The 22721-nt window shown below is 38.1% G+C and overlaps 1 protein-coding gene across 2 annotated transcripts in view; it reads right to left on the bottom strand.

Moving 5' to 3' along the window:
- The window catches only part of KIF26B (kinesin family member 26B), a 293062-nt gene that overhangs the window by 157575 nt on the left and 112766 nt on the right, over positions 1-22721 (bottom strand). For both annotated transcript variants that reach the window (XM_068676375.1, XM_068676376.1), the window contains one exon: positions 14963-15129. In XM_068676375.1, coding sequence (XP_068532476.1) covers positions 14963-15129 — 167 coding nt within the window. The remainder of the gene's footprint in view (positions 1-14962; positions 15130-22721) is intronic.

Raw genomic sequence — 22721 nt, 5'->3', positions numbered from 1 at the left:
GCTCCCTGCAGACTGCCCTGCTGCAGGCCCCTCCAGGCCCAGCCCACCCATGGGCCTAGCCCCAGGGTAGTGCTTTATGGGTGTGTGGCCCAGTGCCTGGCTGGGGCACTGAGACAGGCCCTGCCCTGAGCCCCCATGAGGAGCCCCTGTAGTGCCCTGAGAAGACCTTGGCACTGTCTGAGCCTTTATCCTCCATGACCCAAAGCAACAGCACCAGCCTGTGTGAAAAAGCAATCTAAGGAGGAATCCTGTTGTAGTCTATGCCATCATCTGGTGGCCAAATCAGCACTGTCTGTGAAGATGACTTTTTCCATGAAACATCAATATTTAATGGTTCTTGACTGTATGAAGCAGACTCTGGGGCTGTCAGTGCTGTTTGGCTGTCAGCCAAAGACTTTGCAAAGCAAATACAAATGAACCACTGTTGGGTGCTCCACTTTATTATCCACATTCATTATGAGAACTGCAGAGGAAATTACCTGTAGAAATTACTACACCTAAAATATAAAATCCTGCATCTTCTTACAAAATATATTGTCAATTCAGTGTCTCCTGACTATGTATTTACATATTGCTTGGTAAAAGCAATGGAAAATGTATTGAGCTTCAGAGATTAAAACCTGAATCTTGGATATCACAATCAAAACCTGAACTTAAGTCCCAGCAAAATCTGATTGAATTGCACCATAGACAGGTTTCCTAGATAAGAAGTTTACATTTCTAGAACAGTGTCTCACTGAACATGCATCTCCATGACCTTCTGTCCAATGAGACAATTCTGTCTTTGTCCACTGAGATAAACATCAAGGATAATGGTGGGCTGGAGCATGTAAAGTACCAGGATATGCTGAGACATCTGGGTTTACTTAGCCTTGAATAGGTGGCGAGGAGATCTTAGAGCTGTCTACAACTGATGGGAGGGTTTAAAGACCATGCCAGATGCATTCTTGGAGATGCACAAGGAAAGAAGGGGCGAAAGAAAGTTGCAACATGGGAAATTCCAATTCTATATACAGACTTTTTTCACGGCCAACCAATGGAACAGGGACTCAGGGAATTTGTCCAAACTCCATCCAGAGATATTCCAAGCTCCACGAGACAAGAACCCAAGCAACCTGATGTAACTGGGCCTACTTTAAGTAGGGAGTAGGACTAGATAAACTGCAGAGGTTCCTTCTAACCTGAATTATTCTGTGATTTCATAGACATAAATTTTAAAGAGGCATGCACAATACTATTGTAGTATATTTGAGTAAAAGGCTTTAAACATTTGTGTGTTTGACAAATACAAAGCCAGCAAGGGATAAAACCATATTCTGCTGTAAATTAAAAAGGAATTTTGTTTCCATGAACATCTGGGATGTGTGTGTGCAATTGCCATACTGCTAAACAAAGAGCTGGCATGAAGAAAAAGGAAAGGATCTGTTTCTATTTAAGATATTGTCCCTTGGAGCTAACATATTGTATAATGTGTTTGCCGTTTAAGTATAGTTATTTGTCAAGAATTAAAAATAAACAATTTTCAAAATACAAGAATAGTACTTTATGACAGAACCAAAGAGAAATCTGAATCAGAACACAGTTACAAAATCTGTCTCCCGGAAGCATTGAAAAAGTTGTAATCACAAAGGTATGGTTTTCAGAAGTTACCTAGAATTTCAGGAATCTAGGTGATAACCACCATTACTTAAGTTCCTAAGCACTCAGTTTTTGAAACTGGGACCTAGGTTCCCAAATCATTCTCACTTCATTGCTCATGGAAACCCAGTCTCTTCAGCAATTTTGAAAATTTTGCTCTAGAAATGTATGGTTCTTGTATTCACTATGTACTTTTCATTGTAATGCAAATTAAAACCAAAATTGTTAGTCTGGACACCTCTTCAGATTCAGATGTAAACTTCATCTTAGATCCAGAAAGGGCCTTAGTCACAAGGATTTCTCAGCAGTTCAGATAATGGTGAAGTCACAACCTCATCTCACCTAAGTTCTGTACACAGTGAATAGGAAGATTCAGGCATTTTGCTCACCACCACCCCAGCCTGGCACACCACAAACATATAAACTGAGCCATAAGAAAAGCTGAAAATAAATTTCTGAAATACTGTCTCTTTCCTAGACCACAGCACTTCTCTAGAACTAGGCACCTGTGTGGAACTCGGAGTCACAGCTCCAGCTTTCTTTCTGGGATTGAGTTGCAAAGTCACAGACAGCAGCTGGCACCTCTCTTTTCTTTTAGATGTGGCTGCTGGAGGAAGTCTGCTGGAACAGCATTCACAGCCTGCCCAGCCCTGTTCTCCGGGCGTCGGGAAGAGCTCGCCCTCCTTGCCAACAGTCCCATGGGTCCCACACTGCTTTCTACACAGTGGAGCATCCTTAGCTGACATTACTGGAGCAAGGATCTATTCCATCCTTGCTTACAATTATAAGGCATTCCTTTGGGTAGCATGAGATGTCATTTTTTGACTCTTTTGAAGTTCGGGGACGTTTCATTCATGTACAAAGTTGTACTTAAATGCCTTTCGTATTTAGCTCTTACTGAAGTTGAACCTATCTCCGTCTGTAAGAGCAGTACAATATTTACATAGCCTCTCCATTAGCTCTAGCATATTACTTGTTAAGCAACAACACGCTGAGCACAATATGGGCCAGAAAATCTGTGCTGTCTGTGCCCATGTTCAAGGCATGCTGAAGATTTTGTTTTCTGTGATACATATGTCAATAATGTATGACAAACTCTTACCACAATGTAATATAATTTCATATAAGATAACGATATGACTACTAATACACAAATCCTGTGTATAGAAAGGATAAGGCATTAGAATGAAAAATGTCACGAACCATAAATAACAGACAAATCGTGTTTTCCTTCATCATTCAACAATAACTAAATCCAATGTCATTATTCATAAAAGGTCCCTTATATATTTCCTGCTCAAAATTGTTGACAATTAGTTTATCGATCCCATTGTTTGAACCATCTGTGAAGGATATAGCCTCTGTGAAAACCCACTGACTCCTCTTGGTATGCCTTGCTTACCTTCTCTGACTGATTAATCCTATTGACTCAGGTGTTGCTAGCTTATCAGTCCACTCTTCACAGGTGAACAAAGGAAATTTTATGCAAGGGCTGATCCTGTTGCTTATGTTAATCAAACTTCACTGATTCAGATTTTGCCTCCTCCCAGCAAACACCGACATCTTTCCAGCTTGCAGACAATTACATTACGTATCGAGCACTTGTCTGAAGCATTTATCTGTGTTGTAGAGCTTCTCTGCAGCAGACAGCATGTCGGTGCCTGTGGATTCTCTGAATTCCCAGAGATGGGAACCAGATGCTACCATAACTACACATACAAAAAATAGTCTCTCACTATAAAAAAAGCCCTTGAAGGACTTTATTCAGATTTTATGAGCCATCAAGTGGAACAGCTGTATTTTTTTTTACATTGGTTTTATCCCAGTAATTTTAAAGCTCCGACAGTTGCCCCAAAGTCTTTGCCTTCAGATACAGGATGTTTTTTTATTTCAGCTTTGACTCCTAACTTCTCCTGTTAATGTTAATATCAGAATATTAAGATGCTTTTTTCCCAATCATGATTTTGACTAATGCACTTTTACCAGCAACATTTACCAGCAACAAACATCCATCACCTTTGCTGACTGGCAACCTCAACCCAAAAGGCAAAGAAAAGTAGTATTGATAACTTAAAATAAATAAATAAATAAATAAATAAATAAATAAATAAATAAATAAATAAATAGTGCTTTTTTTTTGGGGGGGTGGGGGTGGGTGGGGGGGAATTGGTTTGGTTTCTTATGCTGTATTATGCTGCATACTGGTGTACTTTCTCAAACAGACAAGAAATGGATGTAATCTCAAAAGAACAGCAAAACAATGCACTACTAAACCAGATGTGTGCCCAGGGAAGCCATGGAAAAAAATCCACACAGATTTCCACGTCTTGTTGCATAAATGGCAAAAAAAAAATCCACATTCTGGCAGATAAAAACATAAATCCTTTGTTCATCTACAAAAAAGATTAAAGAACTTACCTGTCAATCACTCCTAGTCAAATCAAGAAAATTAATAGTTTACTCCTTTCTTCATTGCAGTTTTATCTTATGCTTTGTTACAGCGTTTGTCTGATAGAGGAACAGAAATAGTACTCCTTGTTGCTGTAACTTGCACAAAAATGAATGTCTTCCCAGATTGTTAAGTGAGATTATTATGACTCTCTAAAATATTTAACTTCCTGTGTAGCAAAAACGATGGATTTTGCCTACGTTAAATCTCTTAAAGCCCCTAAACTGTGGTTAACTGCAGCCTTTTTTTGTTCAAATACCCATTTTAATTGAAAAAACACATACTAAAAGAAAACTCGCTGCTACTCTTGTTCATTTCAACAGGTCATTGCCCTTTCTTAAGTATGCACATTTCATTACAACTCTGAGTTTGTCTAGATTCAACTTCCTGCCATTACGTCTTGACATGCTTTTGTCTGCTAGACTGAAGTCCTCTGGTATCACGTTTCTGTTCCCTGCAGAGGTTTCCTGCACATCCCTCTAAATCTGTTTGATAAACTAAAGAAGTCAAGCTGTTGGAAGGCATGTTTTTCAAATTTTTGATCATCTTTGTGCCCCTTCTGAGGCCTCTTCATTTTTTCAGCATCTTTCTTCAACTGTGGACATCAGAACTAGACAGAATATTCTAGCTGTGATTGTATCTACTCCAAATGCAGAGTTAAAGTAACAACCCGACCTCTTTTTGCACGTTCTTATTCTTGCAGCTATTCAAGAGATGCATTAGCCTTCTTGGCCACAGCAGCCCACTGTATACCCATATGCAACTAATAAACTATGACACATAGATTCTTTCTAGTAAGTGCTTCTGAGTACACAGGCCCCTAGTCTGTAAGCATGGTCTACATTCTTTATTCCTAGATTTATAATATTACATTTGACAGTGATATAACACATATTGTTGGCCCAGATGACTAAGCAATCTGTTAACTATCTTCCCAACACCGTCATTTCAGAATCACCTGAAAGGTTTAATAATATTTTTCCAGTTAATGTCATATGGCATTCTGCACGTCTACAGAATCCCAACAGGAGCAGAATCATTTAACATAATATGTAATTTCATCTAGTTTAGTCTATTTAATGCATTCCACATTTGGTTTGCATTGCTCTAATGTATTAATCAAGAATTCACAATATTAACCCAAACATCTCAATGAAATCCACACAGTGTTATATTAACTGTACTTTACTAACTTGTGATAACCTCAAGAAAAACATGGAAGATAGATTTATTCCTCGTTCCTGTCAGTTCTCAACATGATTTCATGTGATTCACATGGCTGAATTAAAGTAGTGCTGTCTTAATAAAAGGTTGATGCTGCTGTGGAAAGGCACAATCATGGCAGAAGAGGAGAACTAGAAAAGGATTAGCTATTGTAATGAGAAAGCTTAGATTCATGTTCCTTTGTTTCTACTTCAGTAATAAAAAACAAAAGCAGAAATAGGCAACTTTAATCTTTCATGCTGTGTTGATATGCTCCACCCTGTATGGGTTCGTAACTCAGTTTACTTAAAGATGGCTTGAACAAAAGACATGATGCCATCCAATTTCTGAGTACTTTCTCCTTTCTAATGAAAGGCTGTCTGATTTCTCCCCATATTTGCATACAAAGAGCTATTCTGAAAAGAAATGGAAATAATTTCTGCTAATATTGTCTTTTCTGTCTTAGCCTTAAGATTTCCATAATTTTCACTTTTTCATCATTCTTGCTTAGATTCAAAGAGATTATTGCTGTAATTCTCACAATGGAGTAAATACATGTAGTTTGGTCCCCTTCTGTCAGTATTGTTAGGGTAGTAAAACCAAAGGCTGCTTCACCTTTAGCAGTTATCAGGACTAGTTTTTTGTCAGGTTACTCAAATGAGGATGACTAATACACGATCTAAGTGAATCTCTTTGTCTACACTATGAGGGCATTTGAATCCATTGACCAGCTTTAACCAGAAAAAGAGGTCTTAAAGTAATTGAATCTCTCCTGATTTCCTGAAAATAGACCAATGAATAGGAGAGGAAGACTCTCTAATCATAAAAAGCTTCTAAAGCCACACCTCAAAGTCATGAAGTCTTAGGAAACTGATTCATAGAGAAAAGTCTCTGTTAACCACACTGCTCCTTTAGTTACTTGCTTCCTAAATGTATATGTTTATTTCTTGTTTTCTACTTTAACAGGTCTGTCTCCTGAAAGGCATGTAACCTGGTCAAAAACCAGAAGTGTGGTGTAAAGCTTTGGAGCCACTGTCCTGAATACAATGCATGCACGTAATGCTGAACTTGAGGTACTCAGAAGAGACCAAACCAGTATTTTTTGCTGAAATTTACCAACAGACAGCATCTGTGAGATAGGCATCATGTTCAATCAAGAGGTGAGGTTCTAAATTTCCTACCATCCACCTAGTCATGTAAAAACAGGGGTACTATGGTCTTCTCATATATTATAACTGTATCACAGGGATGAATATGTACAAGTCCAACTGGCAGTTGCCTACCTAATGTTAAATTCTTTGGAATAAGCAAATGCTTCAACATTTCAACCAGTTTTGTTGTTAGAGATCTTACTCTATGAGCAAAGAAAAATAAAATGGTATGTATTCATTGGTAATCATATGGAAAAGCCATCAGCTGTTGAACAGATTGCTCTCTTAAGGTTAAGAAAACTGGCTCTTTGAGCAGCTGAGTGAAGGACTCTTGCAGACAGGGCAGATCACAGCTGGAATTTCAAGGCTACTGGGGTAGCACTGTAACAGTACTTCTTGCAACAGGAAAGCAGTAATTAGAATAAAAAGTTTGCCACTCTGAACTCCCAGGTGTTTAGGAAAAAGTCTTGTTACTGTGGATTTATGATCTCTTTGAGAGAAGGTTAGTTTGGTGGCATTAAAATCAGAGGGAGAAAACAACTGGTACTGCATATAATTTTCTGCTATAGACAGTGCAACTACACCGATTCATCTTTCTCCCTCTGCAAGGCAAGATAGATACACTATAAATCAGATCTCTTATGTCAAGGTTTAAGAGAAGCAAGAAATATGCAAAACAGTAAATCAACATGAGTTTGCATCTAACTATAGTTGGCAGTCACAGCTATACTAGAAGTCAGAAGATTAATGCTGTCCATTTTTATTTCCACTGCCCTAAGAGTAAAAGCCAAGATTAAACACCAGGAGTCTTTGGTAACAGGTGCTGCAGGATTACTGCATATACTGCTTGCAGTTTTTCTTAATGTAGATGTCAGGTGCAGGAAAAGGCAGTGCTAAGGAGCTGTGAGGAAAGGAAATAGCCTCATTTCCTTTTAAGTTTTCCTGAAATCAACAGGGAACAGGTGTGTAGCAAATATTCTGGTACTCAAAAGCCATTAGAAATTAAAGGCCAAAACTATCCTTAGTTAGCCTCTCCCTTTGCAGTCTTTTGAAATCAGCAGGAAATCACAAGATGTGGCTGAAGTTACCACTAAAGTAAGGGAGTTACCACTGATTTAACATAGTATATGGAGAGCAGCATGAATTCAGCCTTCATACACCTAGACACTTTTGTACCGAACACTCAAAATCACCTATAAGAATCAGGAATACACATCCATAAAATTTTTCCTCCTTCCTTAGCAAACCACCGATGATATAAAAATTAATAGGACAAATGAATTCTCAAGACATGCCCACAAACTTAGTAAGTACCATGGATTCTTACAGAGATCAGAAAAAAAGAGTTAAGATTCTGTATTTCAGGTAATATGTACCAAAAAGAACTCATGTATTGATACACTTAGAAAACATCTGTTTTAAAACAATCTCTTAAGCAGAAGAACTTCCATGCTATGTCCCCTTTGCTTTGCAGAATCAGATACTAATAAAATTAAATTGGGGATTGCATCACAGAGAAGAAACATCATGTCACAAAACTATCCAAAGAAAAAGGCAGGAATGGGGAGCTTTACTTAGAACATTATCAAGATTTCTCAAGGCTGTGAAAAGCTAATTACACAAGAAACTCCAAATCTTGATGACCACTTCAATAACAACATTATTCATAGATGACTTTATTGCCATTACCATCACTACAAAACATACCAGATGTGGGGCAAGTGCAGATGAGAAAACACTTGTGCAGTGCACAGAAGCAGGTGTAGCATATTTCAATGCAAGGCACAACAACAAAGTAACATACCTTTCATGGACTGGAATTTTAATTTCTCTGTTCAACCATCAATAAATTGTTGCTGGATAGTTATCTCTTACTTTAGGTTATGAATCTGTTCTAAATAATTATTTTTAAAACAAGCTTAGTCCAGAAAAGTATACTTGTTATGGTAAACCCCCTGTATATCCTGTATTCATTTGATAATAGGAACGTGGAGTGGATTTACGTCTTTTTTATCAGTTATTTGCTTTGAGGCTACGCAGACAGCACGTCCCTGCAAGTATAGGATTCTGATAATCAAAGCATAATTTTTAGCCGATCTCTTTTCATAGTCCTACTGTTTGATCCCAAAATCCTGCTTATAAATCAAGGTTTATTGTCTCTATTTTAAGCTCTGAATAACATCCATTAACCTGCCACTAGCATATAGTGTATCTAATTGGCATGAAGGTTCAAATTATTTTTGTTTACAGCCCAATGCCAAATTAAACATATCACAACCAGATTTCCAACCCACGGCTAAATGTGCATGTAGTTTCTTAAGTTTTTGTTTAAGTAACAGTGGTGTGTAATATCCAAAGATTCAGGCACCACAGTTTCAGACGTGTACTCTGTGCAATTCCTGTTAGAAAATTACCTAGTCTGGAATCTTTTTACTAAACTTTTCTGTAATTAAAAGATATGATCTGATCAAAACAAAAGTGCCACTGGGAGCGTGTCAGCTTTGACAGTCAAAACTGTCACTAGAAATTGTTTGGGACCCAAGATAGAACTACCATGCAAAATTTGAGATCGTTGATGTATCTTTGCTTTCCCTCACCCAGATGTCACACTTAACTTTCTTTTCCTGCATATCAGATCATTGACTCAACTACCAGGCACGGGCTATTCTTGCATGGAGCACATAGTCTTTTCTGCTGGGACATTTTTTATTTTTGTTGAATTTGAATCACATTGAATCAGAGAAAAAGAGGGAAAATACTCTTCATGTCCCAACCACTAGCCCCATTTGGCATTGTGAGAGTCAAGATTCTCTTTTGATTGGCACTTACTTTATACACATGAAATAACACCAATAACGGGAAGAGGCATTCTCAAGTATCTGTTAGGGCTCTTACAGCAATGGAGAGCACAGAAAAGCAATGATTATGAACACGTATCTCCTGCATTTCTGATGAATACTGAGCAAGTAAGAAGAAACAGACCCTGAAGTTGTGCACTCAAACTTAGGTGCCAAATGTAATTACTTATTTCATGGTCTTTCAGAATGACTGAGATCATTGTGATTGAAATTTCCCCTACTTGTCAGCCCCAAGACAGGCTTTGAAAATAGAAATGTTTGTGGAAATGACTTACTGATGTTTTAAAACTTGTTGCCAGCATTCCTACTGAAAGACAGCTTATGGATCTTTGCTCTTAACTTTATTCTTTTTATGTATTTCTTCTGCAGTATATTATGAGGATGAGGGAAAAGAGCAGAAATTCTGAACAGGTTTGTTAATATATAGTTCAAAATGTCTGAGAGACTGTCCACAATTTAAATATTACATGCGGTTTGTTCAGCTAATGAAATAAAATTTTAGGTTCTGCACATTCTGAACAGCAAGAAAACAAAGTATGTTTTCACCTTAGTCTCAGAAATATAGTTTTCTCTTAGGGATGCTGAGGTAAGTACTATTTGCCATCAAAGATTTATTAAGTAGTGCCTAAACTAGGGAACTACCACATGGCTAGAAAATGCAGTTGTGTCCACCACTCTTCAGCACGAGGAAACACTGTCACACGTCATCTGCAGTCAGATCATTAAAAAACGTTGAGAACTTCAACAGAACCTTCTTCAGAAGAGGCTCAGAAAATGGGACATACAGTTTTTGTGCCCTGACAGCAGTCACAGGCTCTTTCTGAAAGGTCTCCCAGGCCCCAGCAGCATGGAGGTGCGGTCTGGGCCTACACCACCTGCTGTGTGCCTGTACACGCTACAGCAGTAGCGGGAAGAGACTCCTGGCCTGGCTCATCTGCTAATCTTAATGCTTCAACCACACTGGTTGCAGACAGACCACTGGCACAGTTCAGATATTTTGCTCTGTGGTACAGGAATACCCCGCCACTCCAAGTGATATCCTTCTCTACTAGCCTCTGCCTGTTTCTTACACCCTTTTGCTGCACATGTTCATACAAACCCAAACAGCAGGAAAAATTCATGTTTGTGAGCTTCCCACAGACCTCCAAAACATTCAAGCCAGGACCTTAGAATGGTATGATTAGTTTAAACCAATCCCCCAAACTTTAAGAAAAGGAGAAAACCCTGACTGTTCCTGGATTTTAAGCCTTTGGGCATCAAAGACTTTAAAAGTCTTAAAAGACCTTAAAAGGTTTTGCAGAGTTGCACTGGAATTTATGAATTTCAACAAAAATCACATAATATTGTACCTATAAGGGAAAAACAAACAAACAAACACAAAAACAAAAAACAGCAAACATCAAAAGCTATATGATAAGCTAATTGCTTTTCACATGCATGCAAAAATCTGTGAGACATGAGATTCAAGGTTCTGGGGTCCTCTGGATTGCTAGGTCAAAGCTAGCACAACAGCTTTATCAAGAGGGTCCCACAGAAACTGTACCAGTATTTAAAAAAATGATAATAATTAAAAATAAAAATAAAAAGCATTTGCATGAGTGGAAGGGAAATTGGAGCATTTTGAATAGGATGTTCACAATATCCCTTTCCAGTACAGCACTGCCTTACCTCCTCCCACAGCTGCCAAACCACACTGGGAGGGGGAATGAGTGTCAAAAGGGTCACCAGCAGTTTTCCAAGAAAGGAGGTAACTGTTAGTATAGCTTATCCAGTGCTGACTAGCTACATGTCAGTTACATGAAGCTAAGTATTTCTATACTCATTTCTGCTTAAAATAAGAAATATTTCAAAAATCTGGATACTTCTGCATTTGCTTTGAAAAACACACAGATGACTTGCTGCATCTACAGGAGGAGCATTGTGTGGCCCTGCCTCATGTTTTAAGATCTACAAAGACATGGAAGACGATCCATGGAAAAGATTTTTTCAGGTTACGCTCAAGATTATCTATATTCCCATTAGGCTTAATTAAGCCAAATACAACTATATCAGATTTCCCAGGGTGAGGGGCTTTTGTTCAGGATACACTGTTACACTTTGTGACCAGCAAGAGAAAAGAACTTTCAAACTTAACATTATCTCCTGCTTTTTTAAAATTTTAATAATAAAAAATATATTTTTAACACCCTTTTTGAGGTCCAAAGAGGGGCAGGCTTTTACAGTTCTCCTTTGTCATGAAGTAGTAGAGGTTTTTCTTCTCCTAGAAAGCCAGCTTATTGTGACAGGGCAAAAAAGGAACAGTACCAACGTTAAGAACCTGAGTGTTCTAAGGATTTTTGGTCCAGTTTTGACTTCTAGTTCCTGCACTGTAATATCATGCTTCAAGAGACTATTGAGACTCCACAGCTTGGATCACAACAGAAAAATTCAATTCATAAAGCCAGATTTATTCATAGAGTAGCCAGATCAAAGCTGAAGTAAGCTTTGCAGAAGCTTTCCCCACGCAGAAATAAGCAGAGATAGCAGCAAGGTTTAGTACAACATCCCATGTCCTGCTAGAGCTTCACAGAGACACTATGAAGACTAGCAAAAGAAGGTCCTTCCCTCAGTTTGGTGGCAGCATTAGCATGGGCTTTTTCTTCTCCCTTTGCTGGTGGTGACACATTCCTACGTTATGCTTGGAGGACGCAAGACCCAAAGATGCAGTGAGTGCTTCTCATGAAAAAGATCCAAATATTATGTAAAGAATCTTAACATTATTTCACATCCACTAAATGCATTATTTTTTATCACAAATACAGTACTTATAAGAACCAAGATGATGCTAAATTACCATGGACTGGAGGATATCTGAAGCTAAAATGAATGATAGCCCCTAACAGGAAGGCAAATTTGGTGCCTGTATTAGAAATGCTATCATTTCAATTCATTTTCTATGACAGAATCACTGTCAGAAATTCATTATTCATACCTGTATCATCTAATATTCATAAGCTTTCCAGAACAGCTCTTTGGAAAATTTTCATTGTTTGTTCCTTTAAAACAGTCACATACAATCCCATGGGAATTCTACATACAAGTTTTCTTGCGGCGATATCCTGACAAATGACAATTCACAGAAGTTGCAACCCTTTTAACTGGTTGGAAATCTGTCAGCTATATATCATGAAACATGACAGATAAGTATTGAGATAACTGATAAATCTGCTGGCTTTTCAAAAGATTGAGAGTCGCTGTGGCCTTCAGAAACTTCTCCATGGCTCATTGCCAGCTGTAGGCCAGTCAGTGAGTATCACTATTGGACCAGCAGTGCCTGAGAACAAAAAAATTATAAGCTCCTAGTTCTTAGTCTGTTCCACTCCTGATGCTTCTCAAGTAATTACAACCAAAAGTTCCCATGGATGCCTTGACATTTCCTTCATACTATAGCATCTTAGTTATTTATATTTTTTTCGTGATGATGGATGACTTTTACATCTGAGGCTCATCTGAAGATCACTTTGCTTGTTAGGGAACATAGTGAAATACTGTGCTACATGATTCAAATTTCTAAAGAATATTTTCCATTCCTCTACTTCCAACCTCAGCTTCATATTAGCAAATTTCCCTGCATAATAATTTCTTACTGATCATCCATCTAATCATGACATGACACACATGTTCAAAAAAAACAGGCATACATTTATACTCAAAAATAAACAAAACAACTTAGAAGTTTAACAACGACTGCCTTCTACTTTTTAAACACATACAACATGCAGGTTCTTACTTCATATCCCAACTTCAAAAAAAATGCAAAAAGATACATAAGATGCAAAACAAAAATTAACAGAAGGTCCACATTTTCAAAGCAAATTGTGGACTTTCTTGTTAAAATGTCAAGCATCAAATGACTGAATTTGATTTTCTGCTTGAACTATCAGCAGATGATACAATTTGAAGTCTAAAACTAAACTGACTTACCCAAGTGACATTAATCTAGCGCAATATTCCAAACTAAACTAGTCACTTTCATTTTGCTAAGTACAGTTTAAAAATAAACAGCCTAAACACGGGGTCTCTCTGCTGGGCCAAGGACATCCAAGCACTGACACCATCAACTAGAAACTAAGAGTATTACTTAAAATGCTGGGACTTAATATTGGGATTTTGAGTAAACTTAATTAGTTTCCTGCACTTCAGCAGTGTATATTAAGAGAAAATTAATTCTACCAGCATAAAAATGCAACAATAAAGAGCAAATGAGTTAAGCAATCTTCATAAATCAAATCATGTTAAATATGTGCTAATCCCAATCTGCACTCCAGTTAGATATTACCATCAGAGTACATTCAGCAATTTTAATTTAAACTGCCTGCAGTTTAACAGAAAAGGGCAGCAAATCAAGACCACTGTCCTCATTCACATTTGCTATTGCAGCATCACATCTGTAAAGAAAAAAGGCAGAGATGTCCGAAACAGCGTTCACTGGCTCCTCTAAAATACCGCTTTTAATCCTCTTACATGATTCATTTATTGTGTGACACTGCTTGAACATATGCAGTCCTCATGTGAGGAAAAATAGGAAAATCTTCATTCCAGATTTACAGTCTTCAAAGTTCAGCAACTTTATAAGTTTTCCATTTTCCTTTATAATGAAATAGAATCATGTGGAATTACTAATAGTTGGCTCACTAAAGGGTAAGAAGCTAATCTGAGTATGCCTGAGGCATTTACTCAAAAGTTCACTCAATGTTTCAGATATCTCACTAGATTGGATTGGAAGTGTTGTGAAAATAGCTTATTCTCTTGTTGTTTCATTGCTTCCACAACTCTTTCCAAGTTAATCTTCTAATTACTGAAGAGCATTAAAAGACAAAGATTATTTCAACTTCTTCAGTTAAACCAGAATTCAAGCAGGCTAAGAAGATTGTTCTGTAGAGAGCATATTTCTGCACAGAAAAATGTTTCCATTGTCAATAGTGAATATTTCACTTATCAGCTAGTATGCCCACATAACAAACCATTTTTACTAACAAATTAATAGAGATAACCATAAGATTTTAAATGAAAATTTCATCAGATTTTTGAAAACTTTGTTGGAAACACTGGCTCAGTGATCAACAGAAAGGGTGTTCTGAGGATGAGTTTAGACCGTCAGGTCAATTCAACAGCATGATGGGGACAGAAACTGAAATCAGAAACCTAAAATATTTAGTCTGGAGATAAAAATCTTAACAATTTGCCTAGATAGAAGTAAAATTCTCCGAACCTGAAGGTTGCCTGCAAAGACAACTATCCAACTCCAGTTGTATTACTAACTGCCCATCTCAAAAAAAATTACTTGGATGGGCTCTTGTCACTCAGGGTATCATCTGTAAAAATCACACGAGATCAGGTATTATTCTGCAATTACAATCATATTTTATCCCAAATCAAGAATTTAAGTGATCTTTTACGGAGGAAGGTAGAAGTATCATCCCCATCTTAGAGACAAATGTACACAGATGCATCAAACAACATTTTCATGGTAATTCAGTAGGCTTCTGATGAGCTTTATCTATAGCATATCTCTTGTCATGTGCACATTACTCAGTCAGCCCCATGTCTTCACTACAAAATGAAAGAAATTCCTATGAAAGAAATTGTTTCCAGAGAAGTAAAATCTGAGAAGTCTTTCTTACCTGGCAAAAAATGATGCTGCCACCGAAGTGCCTGTGGATACATCAGTAGCAACATACGTGCTCTGGGAGGCGGGGAAGCTGTACAAGGAGGGTTTATCTGCATTGTAGCGGTTCAGTGCTGCTTCAGTCAGGCCCTCTCGACTAGTCTCTGTCATAAGCTGAGATATCTGAAGACAAAAAAAAAGAAAGCAGTGAGAGTCATCAGCTTAAAACTCACTTGCTGACCCCTCCTCATCCAGAAGTGCCTCTGGGTTGCAGATGGAGTGAGAGAGGCATTTCATTCACTACATCTTTGCTCGTCTATGAACATGCTCATTGCTTCTGTCATGCTAATCTACAGTACTTTGGCTCAGACCTAACCTTGTTTGCATTAAAACTAATGGGGTAAATTCATCCCATCATTAGAAATGTCAATAATGTCAATGGCTTTCCATCCATATGGAAAAGAAAGGGTAAACCAAAATCCTTACTGGATTTCCTCTTATGGTACACAAGAGAGAGTTTAGAAACATGTAAGATACTTACATTTTACTTCAGAAAAAAAAAAAAGAAAGTTTACCTTTGTAAAATAACACAGCACTAGTGTATTAAACAGTCTTGTTGACCTTTCTTCTGAAAGGCCAACACAAAAGCATAGCAAGGAGTCCCTTGGGATCCTAGACTATTTGTCATCTCTCTGGAAAATTGGGATCATCACCACTCACTTTCATTAGCTTTCTTAAAAGGTTTTAAACACTCCATGATTTCATTCTTCTGATGGCCCATTTAGTGTTTCGTTTGTTAGGAAGCCCCATCTCAGTCCTTCTTTGGGAAAAACAGATATGATAGCAATCTTCCAAAGCATAGCTTTCTTCCCCCTGCAAAAAGTTTGCTAAACTCGTGTTCTATTTCAGTTCTCATTCCTTTCCTTATCATCACAGTAAGGTGGTGATACCACCACAACAGCAAAAGGATATCTTTGTGAGGTACATCAAGAAAAGTACTTGAGATCATCCTGTAGTTAAATCTCTTTCTAGTTAGGTTTGCTTTATTTCAGCTGTTAGACATTTTGGTCATTAAATGCGAAGTTGAAGAATTGTGATTTGCATTTAGACGGGGAAACAACATGCAATACGGTTAACATCCTTTCATTCTGCAGAAGATTATTCCATAGGCATTGACCAACCACCAATCCACCTCTGCTTCTTATATAGAAAAGTGTTACCTGTTCAGCTACATCTAAGAAGACAGTCTAAGAGTTTATCCCTATTGTACTTATTCTGAGGGCAATTAACTGTAATACTTACAGGAGCACTAAATTAAGCCACTGTATTAGATGAAGAACCACTAAAGTTGCTGAGAGCACCCCAATCATGTCACTTGCACACTGAGCCTTTCTGATTTAGCAATTCACTATAATGAATGAGCAGTGGTCTCAGAAGGCTGAAATCCTGGACTTAAATCACCTCATACTACTTAGTGTTAAAACTCAGGAATTTAGGCTAGCTGCCAGTACCTCCCTGTGTTTCCAGCATGCAGGCAACCAGACGTTTGCTCTTCAATGTGCTGCTAACCTACACATGCCCACTTGGGGCATCCAATACACTTGAATTCAATAACCAATAATTTCCTGAAGTTTTCCATAATTTTTGTTAACTCCGATCTTTACATTTGCGATGAATTAACTGGCATAAGATTCTACCTTATTACCTCAAATTACCTTGAAAGCAATTTCATAATCTGCCACAATGACCACTGCTAAGCAGTCAGATTTTAAAAGCTCTTTCTTCAGAGGAGAATACACACATGAACTTGATTCTGTCTTAGCCCATCCACTTCATATCGGTGAAGTCAGGGATGGACCACGGCAGAGGTGTTGGAACTAGATGATCTTTAAAGGTCTCTTCCAACCCATCCCATTCTGTGATTCTGTGATCATTATTCAGTTGTCAGTGCTGACGGGGAAGTGGGAAGTGAAGCTCAGTTCCACGGGAACCTGAGAGCAGTTAAGCCAATGAGTTGACTGATCTCAACTGCAGTCTCAATTGCAATCATAACTTCCCCATCTACTGCCAAATAAAGATTTGCTGCTCCAAATATGAATTTCCACATACACTGCAGCATCATGCTATGGCCATAAAAGGTGTAACTAAATGGTTCCTCCAATTATGGAGAATTTTATGTGAGCCATACTCATATTGACAAATGTTATTAACAAGAACGAGACAGAAGAAATAAAGAGTACCACACAGATTGTGCACATTTCCTGAAAGGTATTACACTCAGGCTTCCTCAAAAGCCGATGAGATGCTTGGTTCATGAACTTCTGAATACTTAGCACAAAATCAAATACTCTCTTACCAAGGAGACATGAGATTCTTTTAAAAAGATACAAATATAGACCACTCCTCCTCACATACGCATTCAAACAGAAATAGGTATTACCCAAGAAAAGGAACACTAACGCCTTTTTACAAATGGGGATGAAGATCTTAAGAAAGTATGACCTGAGTACAAGAATTTATATTAAAAATGTAGAGGAACTGAGTAAGAAGCTGGAAATAATCAAACATATTTACATATTCTGTATTTGTGGAGCACCATACTATCCACAGGACAAAGAAAGAAAACATGTGAGTTTTTCTCATTTTAGGAAAATGAGAAAAAAAATTTAGTCCACTCCTGGACTAAAGCAGAATGAGGTTGCTTCTATGGTTTTTCAGTAGTACTGCTATTGTTATCATGCCATACTAACACAACACAAATACTACAAGGATGGTAAAGTTGCTCAAGCTGTGAAACATCTGCATGGCACTGACCACCAGAGCCTGTTGAAAAGGCAGCAGCAGTTCCTTGCAGCACTTCTTCCTGCTCAATAACATAAGCTCGCTTTGTTGCAGAAAGCAGGAAGCGACGATTGACATCGATAATGATGCATTATCTGTGAAAAGCTGCATTCCAGTGTAAACAGCCATGTCAGAGAGCCCTCCCAGAGCTGCCCTGGATGGACACTCATAACGGGGCGCATTGGGCTTGTTACATACCCTTTTGCTCCTGAGGGTCCAGCATCACTGCTTGGTTTCCTTACTCGTGCTGGCACGCTTCCTGGGCAAAAATCCATTTCTCAGCATGAGCTCTCTCAGAATTAAACTCCCAAACGTATATACTGTCTGTCCTTCTGCTCTGTTAATTTGCTGTTTGCCTCAGCAGGAACACTTGTTAGCTGACAGTGTATTGCAAGGATACCGAAATGGGAAGACACGTTATTTTGCTTAGCACAAGGTATAGACAAATTAAGACAAAATAAGAACTGGCTTAAATCACAGTCTGGAATCTCCCAAACGAGGAATGGTTTCCAGTTTTAGCACTTGCCTCCTTTGTCTGCCAAACTGGGGGTTTTTCAACAGTTAAATGTCTCCAGAAGCAATGAAACCTGAAATATTACTTGGAATTTCAAAGGTTCTACTGTTCCTCATCCAGGAAGTTTTCATCACCACTTCACGCTAGAGGTCAAAACACACAGAAGTACCTTGTGATACAGCAACACCCAGCCTCAAACAGAACATCAGGTTTTGCTTGAAGGAGCTTCTCAAGTCACTATGTTCCTATCTTTTCCTTACATCAAGGCAAGAACTGGAGAACAAACTAGAACATGACAATTAATTATGGAATTGTCCCTTTGGACACCCAGCCAGAAGAGATGAAGGGCAAAGTGTTATTCCAAATCTTCCAAATCCTAGGCCAGGCTGGGAGTATTTTTTTTTTTTTTTTTTTTTTTTTATGTTCAGTTCAGCTTATGCTGCAGAAATTTCAACACTTGGGTCAATTCACAGGCTAAGCACCTCACCAGGCACCGGCATACATGCCTACAATATTTGATTAATAAATCCTCATTTATTCTCAGAGTTCAATACATATGCATAAAGCAGTGGACAGAAATAAGCCCAGAAAATTCATATACAAGTGTTCTGAAACTGTAACTAGTTCTACTGTATTTCTTTCTTTTGCTTCATAGGCCAGAGAGCATAGAAATAATTTACACTGTTATACCAAACTGAAGGGTGGGCTTTGGAGGTATCGTACCATCCCATCTGTCTTGTCCTCCAGTCACAGAACCAAATAATCCCTTCTACTCTTACGTTCCTCACTAAATTTCACGTAGATACAAACATGAGTAAAATGAAATAAATTAAAAATTTAGAAAATCTTAAAAAAAATTCTTTTTCCCCATCCTAGTTCAAAAGACACAGTTGAAAATCGTGGTTTGAACTTAAGCTTTTGCAGAAAGGAGATGGACACAACAGAATAATGTAAATTATGTTTGCTTGTTGAGTACACTTCACATAAATTTGCCTCTTCAGTGTCACTGCTCTCTCACTAGATACAGTTTCTGGAATTAATGGGGAAAAGAAGCCCAGATTCTTGACTGATTCTCGACTCTCTTTCCCTTCTCTTCTGTTAGTACCCACATACCATATACATGAGGTTTAAGATAGGTTAATAGGATATATTTTGAGAAATTCCTTTATTGAATTGTTGGCAGCACATCAGTGCATGGATAAGCAACAAAAAGACAAAGCATGGAACAACACAACCTTTCATGCCTCAATAAAAACCTTTTAAGTGCATATGGAACAAGACAGATGTCCCTCCCCAGGCTCCATTTTTTTCCTGTCTCATAAAAGCGAGGCACCCATTAACCTCTTCTTTCACTGCTTTCTGACAGTATACAGCAAGAGCTAGAGATAAGTCATGATTTAAATTCTCTACTTCATAGGAAAAAGATTGCTCTGCAGTTAAACCACAGGTGTCAACCAGCCTAGATTCTCTTCCTGTTCCAATTAAAGTGTTGCTCTGTGAATAAGACTTGCCATCTGCAATATGAGGTTAATTATATTTATGTAAGGGCATTTTACAGCCAAGCTCATTCGTGTTTCTAAAGCTCCTAACTGAGGAGTCCAACTGGAAGTACTGTAGAAATGGAATTTAACATTTGTGAAAGATGTGAAACATTCTTTGCTCCGGAGGACATGATGCACCCAGGAACATCCCTGAAATCTAGTAAACTTCAATGACTGATGAATGAACTAGATGCACAGAAATGTATGAAATGTATCCATGTCTGGAGCCCAATTCAAGATAAAAATCTGTGTGTCCAAAGTCACTATAAAGCAATCTTCAGTTTCCAAAGATCCTAACCTGAAGAGAGAAGCTCACTAGCAAGAAGAGACTGATAGTAGAAAGCCCTCTTTCATATACGTGCAGACTCATAAATGACTTCTTTGGCAATCCACTCTTGATTCAGAGCAGCACTGAATTTTCCGCCCAATAAATACTGAAGAAATAACTTCCTGACATATTTTAGACAGCAAATGTCTACATTTACCAAGAAACATGTTCTTGTGAAAGATTCCCCTCTCAAAGATGAGTTCATGATGGAAGCTCTAAAGGATTCCTCTCCCAAAGCTTTCACACACCAAAAACGTCATAAATTCTTATGTATCTGCTTAGACTACATGTTTAGCAGCTTAATTTCAAGTTTTCCATTGCGCACAATCAGGTGTTCTGTTCTGGCTCTTCTAAAATGTTCATCTTTTACCTTCTGTCCAACTCCTTTTGGCTCATCGGAGTTTACTCTCAGTCATAACAAGATAAAGTTATTCTTCCTGTTTGGCTCAAAGGGCCCATCTTCTGCTCTCTGGGAGTGATGAAACAGGCGATGAGAGAGGCATCTCACAGTAAATCATTTGCTTATTCAAGCAAAATCAAGTACATGCAGAAGAGCTTCTCTCAACAAGAGACGTATCAATAAGCAGTAGGTCCTCTTCCTACAGTTTGGCTCCTTTATTTGCGCCCCTCTGAAAACACTGACTTCATCCCCTTTGCTGAACATGCAAGGTCTGCATTATGTTCTGCACATTCATAAAAAAAAGCACAGAAAGAAATCATCTACGGTAATATTCAAAGGACAAGGTAACGGCTAGGATACACTGTGCTCAGCACCACAAAAAAAAAAATAGAGAGAGAAATGTGGGTAATTTGATATTTAATATACTTAATTTTTGTAATTTAATTGTTTGCTGGGATAAATTATCATGTGAAAATAGAAAAGGGAAATACTTCAGAGTCAGTTTCAACTAACACTGTTAAACAGATTCAAAAATACATTGAGGTAAATTGGGTCGAGTGTTTACTGAAACTAAAGGGAGCCTTTGAGAGCGGAAGGGTAGAGAGACAGAGGAATTTTTTGCTGCCTACACAACTCAAAAATTAATTTTAACACATCCTTTGCAGGGCAAAAAGGAACAATACACCATTGAATCAGAGCAACTTGAAAATGGTAGGGATTTGCGAAGGCAGTCATCTTAAACATGCCATGGAGAATGAAGGACACACACTGCGTCTGCCACAAATCACTCATTACAGCAACGGTGATATTTCAGGAAATATTCAGCACAAAACCCACCTGTAGAAGAAATCATTTTTGAACGGTAACCAGCTCCTGTAGCTAAGGGCACTCATAGCATCTTGCCATTTGATTATGACCTCACAGTGTTCTCTCACAGCAGAACACTAAGCTGCTATAGCTTGAGATCACTAACTGCTGATGCAGAGACCGAGTGAGCAGTTCTTGATAGTCCTTTCCTATCAAAAGAATGTGTTCCATGAGGAAAAGACTGAAAAAGGACATGCACAACTGCTGCATTCAGGCTCTGTCTTAGAGTCTGTGATGTAAACAATCCAAATACTGCTGCTAAAGGCAACTGTTCATCGGAAAAAAATAAACTCAAAGGGAGGGTCCTCAGGCATGCTTTCCTCCTGCTTCATTCAAGTTTCCACACAAAATCTGAAATATTGATTCAGCAGAAGAGGCTACTGTAGTGGTACTGACTTTGTATTGAAACATAAAACAATGCATCCTTAGAAAGAGCAAGGTTTGTCAAAGGGGGAATCACTGGGATGGCAAGAATGCTAATTATGCTTTACTTCCAACAAGGAATAGTCAGACTGTATTTAGCATAAACTATTTTTACTTAAACATTACTTAGTTACCATGACAGCACCTAGTGCTTAATTGCAGTCTCTAGCTTCCTGCTGTCCAGAAGAGAGATGACCTTTGACTGTTGCAGCCACATCCCATGTCCCTCTATAAACAAGATAGCTATTTAACACAGGTCTAGCACTCCTCAGCAAAGACAAAATCCCAATTTGTGCAGACACATGCACATCCTCCCATCGAAAGTGCCATGCTACAGTTAATTCTCACACCCAAGAGCCCACTACTATTAAATGAAATATTTTACAGCAAATCACTGAATGTCTTAAGATCAGCTACTTAGAAGCTGATCCATCAGCTGATCAGACATCCAACTAATGTTGGATTTATCTCTGCTGTAAGACATTTACCTCCGATTCCTCAAGAGTTCTGTCTTATGAAACAGTATTTTTGATTTTTTTATGCTCTATTTTTCCATAGTAAATAATGATAGCATTTGCTCAGCTATCCAGTATTCTCCCTTACTTTCACCCACTCACTGAGTGCACATTCTTGCCCTAGCTTTTGAACTGAAAAGCAAAATGAAGCAAAAAATATAAAAAAATCAACAAGTACTGCCTGAAAACCCGTAAGTTACTTCTTGAGCACTCAAATTCTTCAAAATAATACCTAGTTAGAACTGCTTTTTTTTTTTTTTTTTTTTTTTTTTTTTCTGGCAACAATGAAAGCTTTATTATAAAACAGGAAATCTGCTCTATTAAGCCTGTGACAATGGTTCATTGG

The sequence above is a fragment of the Anas acuta genome, chromosome 3, assembly GCF_963932015.1.
Source record: "Anas acuta chromosome 3, bAnaAcu1.1, whole genome shotgun sequence".
Lineage (NCBI taxonomy): Eukaryota > Metazoa > Chordata > Aves > Anseriformes > Anatidae > Anas > Anas acuta.
The sequence above is the reverse complement of the archived record's forward strand: the minus strand, read 5'-3'. Positions and strand labels throughout refer to the sequence as shown.